Genomic DNA, 15,616 nt, shown 5'->3' on the forward strand with positions numbered 1-15,616 from the left:
ACTCGTACAAATTTCAGGGGACCTGTTGTGTTTTATTTGTAATTTTTTTAAGTACAATATATCCCCCTTTTGTAATGCCTCTCCTAAACTCTATCCCTCCCAGTGACTGGCTACCAGTGCCTCTATGCCATTTTAAAGGGCCAATGATCCCTAAACTCAAAGTACACCCCTCCCACACAAAAATCCTAACTTCTCGGTACTTTAAGCCACTGCAGCTCCTTTCCCTTAAAGTCAATAAAACAAACAAAAAAAAACTTTTTAAAAATGTAATTAACTTAGTACATGTGCCAACTTTTAGAGTAAGAGGAAAACCGCACTACTCTACCCTTAGGTGAAGGTAAGTCCACCTGCCATCCATATCCCCTCCCCTCCCCTATTTTTTGTTGAAAATAAATGGCACTAACACCCCAAGATCTGAGATGAAAATTAAATAATAAATGTTAAAAATATGAAAGTGTGGGCAGAAGCCAGGTGCCTCAGTTAGGGGGGGGGGTGCTGCTGCAAGAGGTACAGCTCTCCCACCCTCCTTTCTGGGCCAGTACAAGGGAGCAGCAGCGCTCCCAGTCCCTGCAAACTCTTTGTAAAGTGGCTCACTTCCTCTGCTAATTCCAGGCTGCCGGAAGTGCGTCACTTGTTATCTGCTCCGGGCTCTGCTGCACTGTGCGATTCAGACAGCGAGCGGCTGCCCCCGTCTCTCCCTTCTCTGGCTCCGATCGTTCCCCTGACCCCCCCGTTTTTCAGCCCTTTCAGTATCCGACGGAGGACCAAGCACCGGTGAAGAGCTGGGCCGAGGATCGGGCTCTGGGACGAGCGGATGGGCTTCCGAAATCATTACAAAAGCTTGAAGGGAGCAGACTGGGAAGCGTCTGGTGCCTCTCGGCTCTCCGCTGGTGGGAATTGACAAGCCGCTCACTGATGAAACTTACAAATATCTAAGGGTGGACCCCCTCCTTCTTCTACCTCCACCACTTCCCTTCCCCGGGATTTAATCTGCAAATATGTCAGGGCTCTGCCACAGAGCCAGGATGCAGCCGGGGGCTTGAACCCGCCGAGGTGGGGTTTGAAGCCATGCATCTGGGAAAATTGTCTCTCGACGTTGTAACAAAGTTCGAAAGCAAGTGATATTTGGTTGGAATTTGCTACCTGGGGGGAAAAAGCCTCCCCAAACCCGATTTTTCCTCTTTCGGATCGTGCATTTCGGCTTTGTGGATTATTTTAAAGGGTCAATTTCCTTTGGATTATTCCTGTTTATTTTTTTTTCCTTCCAGAAGAGGTGGTTTTAAAACACTTGATTTTTTTTTTAATTACCGTTTTAGGGTTCGAGTCAAGGTCATTTTGTGGAATCTACTGTGGATTTATAAATTTCTTGGATCCGAGGGCTTTTCCACCCCTCCCTTCGCAAGGGAGGTTTTTAAAGGATTTGGAAATGGATGGGAAAATAAGGCAGAGCAGGAGATCAAGGTCCCAGAGGGACAGGGTGAGGAGAAGGGAGGCTTCTGCCAGGGATGCCAGAAATCACAGCCCTTCCTCGGCTTCAGAGAGAGAAGCGAGCCCTGGGAAGGAGAATGCAAGCCAAAACTGCACAAATTCTAAAAATTCGGCTGCTTCAGCCAGAAGTGCCAGACCTCCCAGGCGTAGGAGACGAGAATCCAGCTCCCAGGAAGAGGATTTAATTGATGGATTTGCTATAGCCAGCTTCAATTCCTTGGAAGCTTTAGAGGTAGGAAACAGTTTTTTTTTTGTTAATATACCGATTATTATTTTGTTCTTAGTTATGGGCTTGGTGATCAAGGTGTGGTGCTGCTGTATGTTGTGGTAGGGGAAATCCTTCTGAAGGGTGTGCATTTTATTTATTTATTTTTATGGGTTCCACTTAGCTAACTTAAAAAAATGTTCAAATGACTACTGCAATATATATGTATTTTTAGTGTTGATGGTGGTATTTACTGACACAGATCTCCATGGGGGCACACAAATGATGCGTTTTGGTGAATGTCGAACACTCTATTAATATCAGAGAAAAGGGAAGATTTTTTAAAATAGGTTATTGCCGTTAATTTTAAGATTTGAAGATGACACATGTTCCTTTGAGGACAATGAGGCATACAGAATGGATTATCTGGTCAGGATGTTTCATTGCTGAGTGTAGCCAGACATTAAACTATTGAAAATTGTGTTTTTAAGTAATGTATGTAAGCATAACACAAACCTTGTGACATTGGAAAGGCATTTAATAGTTATTATTGACTTGTGGGTGTCTGCAGGTTTTTTTTTATTTCATGTGTATTACCCTATGTTTATTTACAGTTTAGTGGCATCTGCAGGAATGCTGGACCTGTTTAAGATTCTCCTGTGTTTGGTGGTAGTGGATGAATGTGGTTACCCTCACTTGTTACCCTTTTTTTTTTTGTATATTGCTTTTCTTTGAGGAGAAAGAAGACTGTTTTGCAAAGGCCCTTGTACATGTGCTGCCTGTTATCAAAACATGTGTATGTGCACTCAAGGGGGAATGGGGCAGTAGGCAGTGTTTGACACTGGTTGGGAGAGAAAGATGCTGTGATTTAATTTATGATGTTATGTAGTGGAGAATGTCTTTATCCTTTGGCCAGGTACTATGCATCTGAGTAACACTGTGCTAATCACACAAACCATGTAACACTTGTTAGCTAGTATAAGTTTTCGAGAGCATTGTGAGGTTCATGCCACAGATTGTTTTGATTTCTCAGTGCAAAGTAGGAGTGCCTTAAAATATACTTAGGCAAGAGATAAAAAAAAAAGTCTCAGTTGAGGATAATCATGTTTTCATAGTACTGTCTCAAAAGTGCAGGAAAAGTGTACAGTAATTAAGAACTTCAGTTTCTTGTCTTTTTACTGAAAATTGTGTTTGTGTATAGTGGACATATGATGATAGAGAAAAAAAAGGATGATTTAGCACATATTTCAAAGTTATGAGCAGTATTTCCAGTCATTAAGGCTTTTCAGACTTATGCTAATTCAACTCTTCTTTGTGTTTGTCTTTTGACCAAAATTACTGGTAAATGGAAAACAAAACCACCTATATCTCTCAGCTTTCCTGTTCATATTTACTTGTAAGATCACTCATTTATCCTTGCAGAATTTTCAGTGTTCCTTGTTTTTAGTGTGGTGGAGATCCTTAATTGAGTTTCAGTGATACAGAAAGGTGTTATCCTCCTAGGCAGTGCTTTTTCTTTGGTCCACTTATGTGTGACTAGTGGAAGGGTCATCTTTTGTCTGCAAGTTGTGCTTTTAGGTGACCAAAAGCTGATCCTGGGGCTTTCTCTTAATGTGGTTCGCTTTAGGGTAGGAATTGGGATTCCCTCTTGGTCAGAGACCTCAGCTTTTCTTTGCCAGGTAGAACTCCATTGCTCAGGAAGTCAGTGGTGGACCACAAAGATCATTTGGCCATTTAATTGATGAATAAATTGTCAGCCTGCCAAGTTTCTGAAGAGGTTCCACTTTGCCTGATGTGCTGGGCTGGGTAGGCCCAGGCATTATGTACTGCCACCAGTTCTGGGTGGGACATAGCAGACATGAAATCAGAAACGCTGAGAGGTGGCTTATTTGGGAGGATTGAAGGTGAGTTACCATGGCATATTCAGCAATTGAAGCTGATTTGAGATCCTTCTGCCATACTGTTTGTCATCAGCTAAAATTGAAAGATGATTCATGGTACTTAATTTGACCAGATTGATGGGTGGGGACGGACATGAGGTGTGTTTTTTGGCTTGTAATAAAATCTGTTGTGGGATGTTAGCTTGGCATCTCAGCAGACTAACGTGTTCTCATAAATATGTGTAGTTCTATATAGAATTTGTGTGTGTCCTGGTTGTTTCATAATAGAGGCCATGCCTTGCCATGTAATTACTGTTTTATTTTTGCTGGGCATGGCACCCTCAAACACATCTGTGAGAAGGTTCCTTCGAGCCAATAGGGCAGAAAGCACTTTGAAACTTAAGAGAAATTTCCTAGAGTCATGGATGCACACAGAGGTGAACTTCTAATAGAGCTGTCCACTGCCTGATGTAGCCACCTCACCTCTGGAAGTCATGGTCCTGCCTAGTCCTCTCCTTATTTAAAGGTGATTGGTACAACATCAAGGTGAACTTCATTGGGCCCACTGCAACCTGTGATTGTATGTGTGTGTGTGAGGGGAAGATTCAGGGGGACTCCGCTCCTTCCTGGCTGGTGGGAGCAGTCAGCTGTCCAATGCTTTGGAAAAAATAGGTGTGTGTGTGTGTGTATATATATATATATATATATATATATATATATATATATATATATATATATATATGTATATGTATACATACTGTTTATAAGTATTCCTAGAGGCACAGTTTGCGTCCATATTTTTACGCTTCCACTTGTGCTAGGTCTAAGCACCTGTGTTGCCTTTAGAAAATAAACCTAAAACAGACATGTTTTGCTCACAAATGTTACAAACATTCTTTTTATAAAATTACCCCCAAAGGGTCAAGTGTACTAAGTATTTGATCTGTACATAAGTCCATAAGTGTTGCCATACAGGGACAGACTGAAGGTCCATCAAGCGCAGTATCCTATTTCCAACAGTGGCCAATCCAGGTCACAAGTACCTGCCAAGATCCCAAAACAGTACAGTACATTTTATGCTGCTTATCCCAGAAATATAACAGAAATAAGCAGTGGATTTTGCCAAGTCCATTTTAATAATGGCTTATGGACTTTTCTTTTAGGAAGCGAGCCAAACCTTTTTTTTAAACACCGCTGAGCTAACTGCTTTTACCACATTCTCTGGCAATGAATTCCAGAGTTTAATTACACGTTGAGTGAAGAAATATTTGCTCCGATTCATTTTAAATTTACCACTTTGTAGCTTCGTTGTGTGCCCTCTAGTCCTAGTATTTTTGGAAAGAGTAAACAAGCGATTCACATCTATTCATTCCACTCCACTCATTATTTTATATACCTGTATTATATCTTCCCTCAGCCAACTTTTCTTCAAGCTGAAGAGCCCAAGCCATTTCAGCCTTTCCTTATAGGGAAGTCGTCCCGTCCACAGAGGAGGAGAAAACTGTGGTATGTTGGCCCCTTATTCTGATAGAAAAAGAGGAAAAAACAAGTAGGATTAAAGAACCCCCCCCCCCCCCCCACATACATAAGTTGACATATATGAAAGTGAATTCATATGTGGCTTCGGATATTTTCACAGAGAACTAGGGCTGTACCAAATGTTCGGATTCAGTTTAGCCCCAAATACATCATATGCATTCTGCCAAATAATGATTGAAATTAAAATACTAGTAATCTGGGGCTCTACAGTGCTAAATCCTACCGAAATAAACACTTGGGGCCCTGTTTACTAAGCTGTACTTAAGGTGCGTTAGCGTTTTTAGTGCGTGCTAAGAATTAGCATTCGCTAACCATGTAAACACACATAATATTCCTATGGACGTCTACACGGTTAGTTCGCGCTAATTTTTAGCACACACTAAAAGGGCCTCCCTTGCTCTCTGATTTCACGTTGCTTCTTTTATTATTTGTTATGTTAAAGCTCAGTTCCCATTATCATTATTCATATTCTGCTGAATAGTAAAATACACTATTTCAGATGTTCTAGGCAGATTACGTTCAATACACAGTTAAGTAAGATAAATACACGACAATCAGCAATAGCCAAAATTCTCAGTAAATAAAATATAAACTTTCCTCAAAATGATGCCATATATGTGGTCTCTTAACCTCATCATGTAATATAGACTAATACTTGATCTTATTATTTGGCCATCTTACCCTTTACTCCATTATAATCTCTTCCAAATGTTATAATGTGCCGAAGGAATGGATCTTCAGGAGCTTAGTCAAGATCGGGAGGCGGGGCTGGTGGTTGGGAGGCGGGGATAGTGCTGGGCAGACTTGTACGATCTGTGCCAGAGCCGGTGGTTGGGAGGCGGGGCTGGTGGTTGGGAGGCGTTGATAGTGCTGGGCAGACTTATACGGTCTGTGCCAGGCAGACTTATACGGTCTGTGCCAGAGCTGGAGGTGGGAGGCGGGGCTGGTGGTTGGGAGGCGGGGATAGTGCTGGGCAGACTTATACGGTCTGTGCCCTGAAGAGCACAGGTACAAATCAAAGTAGGGTATACACAAAAAGCAGCAAATATGAGTTATCTTGTTGGTCAGACTGGATGGACCGTGCAGGTCTTTTTCTGCCGTCATCTACTATGTTTCTATGTTACTATACTGTTCAGTAGAGCTCTACAAAGAACGCAAATAAAACCTTTAAAAAATGTAATCATAAGCCAAAAAAAATACCACCCCCCCACCTCCATTGTTTGTAAAGGGGACCATTTTCAGCATGTTGCAGTCAGGCTTTTTATTTTAAAAGATGGTGGGCTGCAGGCTGAATTACTAGTAATCATTTCTATAGCACTACTAGACCTACACAGTGCTGTACACATTATATGCAGGTACTTTCTCTGTCCCTAGAGGGCTCACAATCTATATTTTTGTACCTGGGGCAATGGGGGGTTAAGTGACTTGTCCAAGGTCACAAGGAGCTGCAGTGGGAATCGAACCCAGGTTGCCAGGATCAAAGCCCGCTGCACTAACTATTAGGCCACTCCTCCACTCCACAGACCTGGATGTTTAGTGCTGGCCCCTATCTTACTACTAGCACACTAGCACTTGTGCATCGCCAATATTCCTAGGCGTTACGCGGATAGGTACCAGTTAACTTAGGAAAGCCTTCTTTCTGTCTTTAGTTATAAGAGCCCCATAGATTTTCAATACTGGTACCCGGATAGCTGTCTGGTTAACTCCTGGCTCTGCCCCAGCACTAACCAGACAGTGCTGAGGTGGTCTGCCCAGATTTTCAGCAGTATTCTTTGGGTAATACCCCTGAAAATCCAGATTGGACCCAGTGAGTGTAAGTTATCTGTGTAGGAGTGTTGATAATGGACACCATAATGCTTTTGCACTTTATTCTGACCATTTTGAATTAAAGTAACTAAAAAAAAAAATCCCTCCCTTTTTTTTTTTTTTGCATTCCAAAAAATGCACCTCATAATTTGCTATAACTTGAAAATACTAACTGCTGCGTATGGTGGCGTGAGAAGGTAGAGGTAAAAGATAGAACTGGACAATTGGGAAGAAGTGACTTTCTGGAGCTCTGCCCCGCACACAAACAGGATATGCTCTTCAAAGTCCTGCATTTCCCCTGGCTCACAGGAACAAGCAGTGTAAGCAGAATTCCACTGTCTCTTTTTAATGGCTTTTTTTTTTTTAAACTGAAGCAGGAAACTCCATATATTTGAGGTGCCTTAGTAAGAGCCTCCACAATGAGCTTGATTAGTGATTGTCACTGGGATTACAGACTATGGTGAGAACCTTACTTCTGACCAGTGAGGTTTTACTGTTCTCTTTTTTTTGTTTTTTTTTTGTTGGCACATCAAATGTGATATTGAGCCCCCATCTCCCCCCCCCCCCCCCACCTTTTCTTCTGATGTCCATTAACTGTGCATCAGTTTTCATACTGGGGCACTAATTCTAATAAGTGAAGCTGACGCTCTGATACCAGTCTCCCTTCCGTCCCTGCTGTTTGTAGGGTATTGTCCAGTACTAGAAAACCCTCTTGGACACACAATAGTAAACTAAAAGGGGAAATAAATTATAAAGTGTATGGGAGGGCCACTCCCATAGACCTGCAAGCAATATAATATGAAAGTGCTACTATAACTGGCCAATCATAACAGCTCGTCTTCCGTCACTGGTCCTCTCCCATATGAGTGTAATCAGTGTAATTTATATAAAGTAATCTATATTAATACAAAGTCCATATGTACAGTGGGGGAAATAAGTATTTGATCCCTTGCTGATTTTGTAAGTTTGCCCACTGACAAAGACATGAGCAGCCCATAATTGAAGGGTAGGTTATTGGTAACAGTGAGAGATAGCACATCACAAATTAAATCCGGAAAATCACATTGTGGAAAGTATATGAATTTATTTGCATTCTGCAGAGGGAAATAAGTATTTGATCCCCCACCAACCAGTAAGAGATCTGGCCCCTACAGACCAGGTAGATGCTCCAAATCAACTTGTTACCTGCATGACAGACAGCTGTCGGCAATGGTCACCTGTATGAAAGACACCTGTCCACAGACTCAGTGAATCAGTCAGACTCTAACCTCTACAAAATGGCCAAGAGCAAGGAGCTGTCTAAGGATGTCAGGGACAAGATCATACACCTGCACAAGGCTGGAATGGGCTACAAAACCATCAGTAAGACGCTGGGCGAGAAGGAGACAACTGTTGGTGCCATAGTAAGAAAATGGAAGAAGTACAAAATGACTGTCAATCGACAAAGATCTGGGGCTCCACGCAAAATCTCACCTCGTGGGGTATCCTTGATCATGAGGAAGGTTAGAAATCAGCCTACAACTACAAGGGGGGAACTTGTCAATGATCTCAAGGCAGCTGGGACCACTGTCACCACGAAAACCATTGGTAACACATTACGACATAACGGATTGCAATCCTGCAGTGCCCGCAAGGTCCCCCTGCTCCGGAAGGCACATGTGACGGCCCGTCTGAAGTTTGCCAGTGAACACCTGGATGATGCCGAGAGTGATTGGGAGAAGGTGCTGTGGTCAGATGAGACAAAAATTGAGCTCTTTGGCATGAACTCAACTCGCCGTGTTTGGAGGAAGAGAAATGCTGCCTATGACCCAAAGAACACCGTCCCCACTGTCAAGCATGGAGGTGGAAATGTTATGTTTTGGGGGTGTTTCTCTGCTAAGGGCACAGGACTACTTCACCGCATCAATGGGAGAATGGATGGGGCCATGTACCGTACAATTCTGAGTGACAACCTCCTTCCCTCCGCCAGGGCCTTAAAAAATGGGTCGTGGCTGGGTCTTCCAGCACGACAATGACCCAAAACATACAGCCAAGGCAACAAAGGAGTGGCTCAGGAAGAAGCACATTAGGGTCATGGAGTGGCCTAGCCAGTCACCAGACCTTAATCCCATTGAAAACTTATGGAGGGAGCTGAAGCTGCGAGTTGCCAAGCGACAGCCCAGAACTCTTAATGATTTAGAGATGATCTGCAAAGAGGAGTGGACCAAAATTCCTCCTGACATGTGTGCAAACCTCATCATCAACTACAGAAGACGTCTGACCGCTGTGCTTGCCAACAAGGGTTTTGCCACCAAGTATTAGGTCTTGTTTGCCAGAGGGATTAAATACTTATTTCCCTCTGCAGAATGCAAATAAATTCATATACTTTCCACAATGTGATTTTCCGGATTTAATTTGTGATGTGCTATCTCTCACTGTTACCAATAACCTACCCTTCAATTATGGGCTGCTCATGTCTTTGTCAGTGGGCAAACTTACAAAATCAGCAAGGGATCAAATACTTATTTCCCCCACTGTATATATGTGCTGAGCAAGACCCATCCACCAGACAATTACTGTTTGCCAAAACCGGTAATCTATAGAAACTACTTAAAAAAAAAAAAGTTGCTTAACCTGAATTGCTAATGACAACTGAAGGCTGCAGGGAATAGAACATACCTACTGTACCTGAAAGTAACTCATCTTGAGGTGCAGCTGAAAAAAGGTGTGAGCCAAATCCATATAAATACAGTAAAATACATGCATACATTTATTTTATGTGTCGGCTTGCAGAAGAAACAGCTGACGGGAGATATGATACAGGTCTATAAAACAGGTGGGATGGGTAGACGTCCATCACCTGTTTCCTCTTTCCAGAAGCACAAGGAGCAGAGAGCATACAGTGAAGGTACTAAGTAGTACAAATAGGAGAAAATATTTATTAACTCTAGAATTCATTGCCAAAGAATGTGGTAAAAGCCATTAGCACAGCAGGATTTAAAAAAAAGGTTTGTATAAGTTCCTGGAAGAAAATTCCATAAACCATTATTAAAGTGTACTTGGGGAAAATCCACTGCTTTATTGTGGGATAAACAGCATGGAATTTATTTATTCTGTTGTGATCCTGCGAGGTACTTGGGACCTGGATTGGATGCTGTTGGAAACAGGATACTAGGCTTGATGAACCTTCGATCTGTCCCAGTATGGCAATGTTTATATATTTAGTGCTGGGGCTCCTCAGTACATAGATTTTGATGTTTGTCCCTCTGCCCTTTTCACCCCTGTGCTAAGAGCACTAAATAGGCTCCCAGCCTCTCAGAAGTTCGAGTAAAACTTACTTGTGCAGGGCAGTGCAGTGCTCAGAAAGTTGACCTGCATTCATTCTTTTCTTTCAAACATAAGTGGAGCCCATGTGGTGGTGGGAGTTGTAAATTTTTGCTCCCAGTCGGCTGCTGCTCCTCCTTTTGTTTCATGCAGATTTAAGGGAACCTGTGATTACAAGAGATGGGTTAGCTAGACTGTGCTGTTCCCCACAGTAATTAAACTGCTTTAACTTTAGAAAAGATTTTTGTGGTGAGAGACAGATCAGAAGAGATGGATCTCTCCTTCCTCTGCTCCCTTATTTATTTATTTATTGCATTTGTATCCCACATTTTCCCACCTATTTGCAGGCTCAATGTGGCTTACAGAGTTTGGTTATGACATAGTCATTCCAGGATATCAGATACAATTAGTAATATACAGAGATTAAGAAAGGGAAGAGAGAAGGATGGTGTTGGGCAGGATAGTATAGATGATGGATTTTAATAACTGGGTGGGTTGGAGAGGTAGTTTTGTAAGGCCATGGTTCTGAAATCTAAAAATCTTTAAATCTCCCTGAGGTAGTGCCTCTTATTCTGATAGATGAAAAAAAAGGAAAAACCAAGTAGAATTAAAAAAAAAACAAACCTCATCAATTGTAATTCTGAAAAAATATAAACTAAAAAAAGCCTACAGTGGTGGAAATAAGTATTTGATCCCTTGCTGATTTTGTAAGTTTGCCCACTGACAAAGACATGAGCAGCCCATAATTGAAGGGTAGGTTATTGGTAACAGTGAGAGATAGCACATCACAAATTAAATCCGGAAAATCACATTGTGGAAAGTATATGAATTTATTTGCATTCTGCAGAGGGAAATAAGTATTTGATCCCCCACCAACCAGTAAGAGATCTGGCCCCTACAGACCAGGTAGATGCTCCAAATCAACTCGTTACCTGCATGACAGACAGCTGTCGGCAATGGTCACCTGTATGAAAGACACCTGTCCACAGACTCAGTGAATCAGTCAGACTCTAACCTCTACAAAATGGCCAAGAGCAAGGAGCTGTCTAAGGATGTCAGGGACAAGATCATACACCTGCACAAGGCTGGAATGGGCTACAAAACCATCAGTAAGACGCTGGGCGAGAAGGAGACAACTGTTGGTGCCATAGTAAGAAAATGGAAGAAGTACAAAATGACTGTCAATCGACAAAGATCTGGGGCTCCACGCAAAATCTCACCTCGTGGGGTATCCTTGATCATGAGGAAGGTTAGAAATCAGCCTACAACTACAAGGGGGGAACTTGTCAATGATCTCAAGGCAGCTGGGACCACTGTCACCACGAAAACCATTGGTAACACATTACGACATAACGGATTGCAATCCTGCAGTGCCCGCAAGGTCCCCCTGCTCCGGAAGGCACATGTGACGGCCCGTCTGAAGTTTGCCAGTGAACACCTGGATGATGCCGAGAGTGATTGGGAGAAGGTGCTGTGGTCAGATGAGACAAAAATTGAGCTCTTTGGCATGAACTCAACTCGCCGTGTTTGGAGGAAGAGAAATGCTGCCTATGACCCAAAGAACACCGTCCCCACTGTCAAGCATGGAGGTGGAAATGTTATTTTTGGGGGTGTTTCTCTGCTAAGGGCACAGGACTACTTCACCGCATCAATGGGAGAATGGATGGGGCCATGTACCGTACAATTCTGAGTGACAACCTCCTTCCCTCCGCCAGGGCCTTAAAAATGGGTCGTGGCTGGGTCTTCCAGCACGACAATGACCCAAAACATACAGCCAAGGCAACAAAGGAGTGGCTCAGGAAGAAGCACATTAGGGTCATGGAGTGGCCTAGCCAGTCACCAGACCTTAATCCCATTGAAAACTTATGGAGGGAGCTAAAGCTGCGAGTTGCCAAGCGACAGCCCAGAACTCTTAATGATTTAGAGATGATCTGCAAAGAGGAGTGGACCAAAATTCCTCCTGACATGTGTGCAAACCTCATCATCAACTACAGAAGACGTCTGACCGCTGTGCTTGCCAACAAGGGTTTTGCCACCAAGTATTAGGTCTTGTTTGCCAGAGGGATTAAATACTTATTTCTCTCTGCAGAATGCAAATAAATTCATATACTTTCCACAATGTGATTTTCCGGATTTAATTTGTGATGTGCTATCTCTCACTGTTACTACCCTTCAATTATGGGCTGCTCATGTCTTTGTCAGTGGGCAAACTTACAAAATCAGCAAGGGATCAAATACTTATTTCCACCACTATATATTAAGCAAAAGAGAGTTCAGAATACAAAACTTATTTGTGAAAAGGTGAATTCATACGTGATTTTACATATGTTCATGAAGAATGCAAATAAAACCTTTACAAGATATAACCATGTGGAATTAAGGGCCACTTTTTCTAAGCCGCGTAGGCGCCTATGTGCACCAACCACGTGCCAAATTGGAATTACCGCCCGGCCCTTGCGGTAATTTCAATTTTGGCGTGCGTCTGAAAAATAATTTTTATTTTCTGGCACGTGTAACGGACACTTGCAGGTCATTACTGCCCAGATTCTTTACCACTAGGTCTATGGCTGGCAGTAAGGTCTGAGACCCTAAATGGACGCGCAGCAATTTTGATTTTGCCCTACGTCCATTTTCAGCAACAAAAGAAAAAGAGTCCTTTTTTCTCACTGGCGCGCTAAAAATGGATTGGCGCCCGTGCCCAAAACCCGCACCTACATTACCGCAAGCCATTTTTCAGCCTTTGTAAAAGACCCCCTAAATGTTTTGGATGATGGCTGGCCTGGTAGCTTAGTACAAGGTCCTAGTTCAGCCCCCAGTCAGGTCTTTGCACTCTGGGTGGGCTGAAAGTGCCGGAGAGGCTGCCCTCTTCAGGGAGACTGGTTTTATTCTCATGTGTGTAGCATGGTATACTGTTGAGGTGGAGGAAGAGCAGATGTTACTTGCTCATCCTTTTCCTGAAACCCCTGTAGATCAGTTACATGCCTTATTTTCTTGGGAAGGAGGAGGAGATTTAGTTGTTAATCAGGAAACTCCTGTTTCCACAAAGGCCTTGTTTTCTGGGTCCTGGAGGTGCAGGGAGATAAAGCGGCTTGCTTAGGGTCACATAAAGGGAACTCCTAGGGTTTTTTTTTTTCTGACTCATGGTCCCATACTATACACTTTTAGGAACTAGACCTCGCTTCCTCCCAGGGGTATACACAGGAGCAAATTGTCTTTAGCTTTGCAATGGGAAATTCTCATTTTACAGCTTCTTTTTTTAGTTATTTTGACTCATGAAATGCATAGCAAAACACTACAGTATCCTCCTTACCTGTGACTCAAGCCCAAATGTTGTGTCTTGCTGTGGATGCAAGGAAAGAACCAGGACTGATGACCAGTTTACCTGGTGGTTGGGATCCATGTTGAGGAGCCAAAACTAAGCATGAGAGAGATGATATTAAAAAGGCGACTCCTCCTTGGAGTGTCTTTCTTTCGGGAGACTTGAACATTGTTTTTAAGCTTTTAGGAGGCATTGCAGCCTTTGGTTCCCTTTTACGAAGTAGCGAGAGGACTACCGTGCGAGTAGTATGCGGCAAATCAGCACTGGTTTCATCCAGGCGCCCAGCAGTAGCTCTGAGTCTGCTGTGTACCATTTCCCACGCGAGAAAATAATTGTGATTTTCTAGAACTGGGGTGGGGGTAGGGAACAGATGTTCCCGGCGGTAATTGGTCAGCACGGGCATATTATCGCACCGGCTTAGCGAGTGAGCCCTTACTGCCTACTGAACAGATGGCGGTAAGGATTCAGGCAGTAAATGGCCACACGCTAATTTTGATATTGGCGCACAGCCATTAATGATGCCAAAAGAAAAAAGGCCCTTTTCCTGTCGCATTAAAAAGCGGCCTCGGCGCGCGGCAATTCCACGCACCAACACTACTGTGGGCCACTTTTTACCGCTGCTTGTTAAAAAGGGCCCCATTAATTTGTGCCGGGGTTCTTCAGTTGCTGCATCCTGCCACTTTACCAGGTCAAAGTGTGCTGACACCAGATTCTGAGCCAGTGCGTTTCTCCTGTCAGACCTGAATGATTTGCACCATAAACGAGACAGAAAGGTTTCGATTCTACATTGACACTTTCCATGGGGAATTCCTGGCACATAAGAAAGTGAGATTAAACTACATTCATTTAAAAACATCTTTTGTAGTCGTTTCATGTTTGACGTGCAAAAAAACATCTGACTAAGCCAGGACAGGGTTTGAATAAGCAACGGCATTTGAAACAAGAAGGTGGGGGGGGGGGGGGTCTGAAACATCTGCGACTGCTTCCTTACATTCAGATGCACTAGCTAATTTTGTTTTGGGGGTGGCTGATGAATCACCTAGTAATAAACAAGAGAAGGGGCTCTAGAATGTTCTTTGAGATCTCGCTTCTGACTTCTCATACATAGACCATGACTGTACTCACAAAATAGGACCTGTGGTAAGATATTAAAGGCTCACATCGTGTCTCTGTCCCATGTATTAGCCTCTTATGTTAACCAGTTGTTGAGAGATTTATAATTGTTATGTATGTTATGTTGAAACTTGCTTAGAAGCGTTATGATAGCTGAGTTATTAATATGTTTGCAATAATAGTGCTTATTTATTTGTCATTACTTGATATATGGCCAATTGCATCAGAAAGTGTCACTATATGGTTTATAAATTAAAATAAAGAAAATAATGTGTGTGTCGGGGGGGGGGGGAAGGGAGGGAGGGAGTAAAAGCAGAAGGAAAGGAGAACAGAGTGCATAAGAAGGGCTGTTAGTTAACAAAGAGGCATATTTTCAAAGCACTTAGCCTTCCAAAGTTCCATAGGTTTCTATGGAACTTTGGAAGGCTAAGTGCTTTGAAAATAAGCCCCTATAGTAACATAGTAAATGACGACAGATAAAGACCTGTACGATCCATTCAGTCTGCCCAACAAGATAAACTCATTTTTACATGGTATGTGATACTTTATACTCGAGTTTGATTTGTCCTTTCCATTCTCAGGGCACAGACCGTAGAAGTCTGCCATCACTCTTCTTATACTAAATCCTGAAGCAAACGTCGAAATCCCTTAAAATTTACACTCCAGCCCATCCAGTCACGATCAGGGCGTAGACCGAAGAAGTCTTCCGAGCACCAGTTCTGCTTCCCAATTATCAGCGTCACCACCTAATCTCTGCTAAGATTCCATGGATCCATTCCTTCTGAACAGGATTCCTTTGTGTTTATCCCACGTGTGTTTGAATTCCATTACCGTTTTCATCTCCACTACCTCCTGCGGGAGGGCATTCCACATCACATATCCACCACCCTCTCTGTGAAAAAATACTTCCTGACATTACTTCTGAGTCTACCCCCCCTTAGTTAAACTAAGGATGAGAGCTGA

General features: G+C 42.9%; 1 protein-coding gene across 12 annotated transcripts in view; it reads left to right on the forward strand.

Moving 5' to 3' along the window:
• Nucleotides 1-658: 658 nt before the first annotated feature.
• FBRSL1 (fibrosin like 1) overlaps nucleotides 659-15,616 on the forward strand; it is an 808,371-nt gene continuing 793,413 nt past the window's right edge. For all 12 annotated transcript variants that reach the window (XM_030220293.1, XM_030220286.1, XM_030220296.1 and 9 more), the window contains exon 1: nucleotides 659-1,720. In XM_030220293.1, the coding sequence (XP_030076153.1) occupies nucleotides 1,427-1,720 (294 nt within the window). In that variant the 5' untranslated portion in view covers nucleotides 659-1,426. The remainder of the gene's footprint in view (nucleotides 1,721-15,616) is intronic.

This window comes from Microcaecilia unicolor, chromosome 11 (assembly GCF_901765095.1).
Source record: "Microcaecilia unicolor chromosome 11, aMicUni1.1, whole genome shotgun sequence".
Taxonomy (NCBI): Eukaryota; Metazoa; Chordata; class Amphibia; order Gymnophiona; family Siphonopidae; genus Microcaecilia; species Microcaecilia unicolor.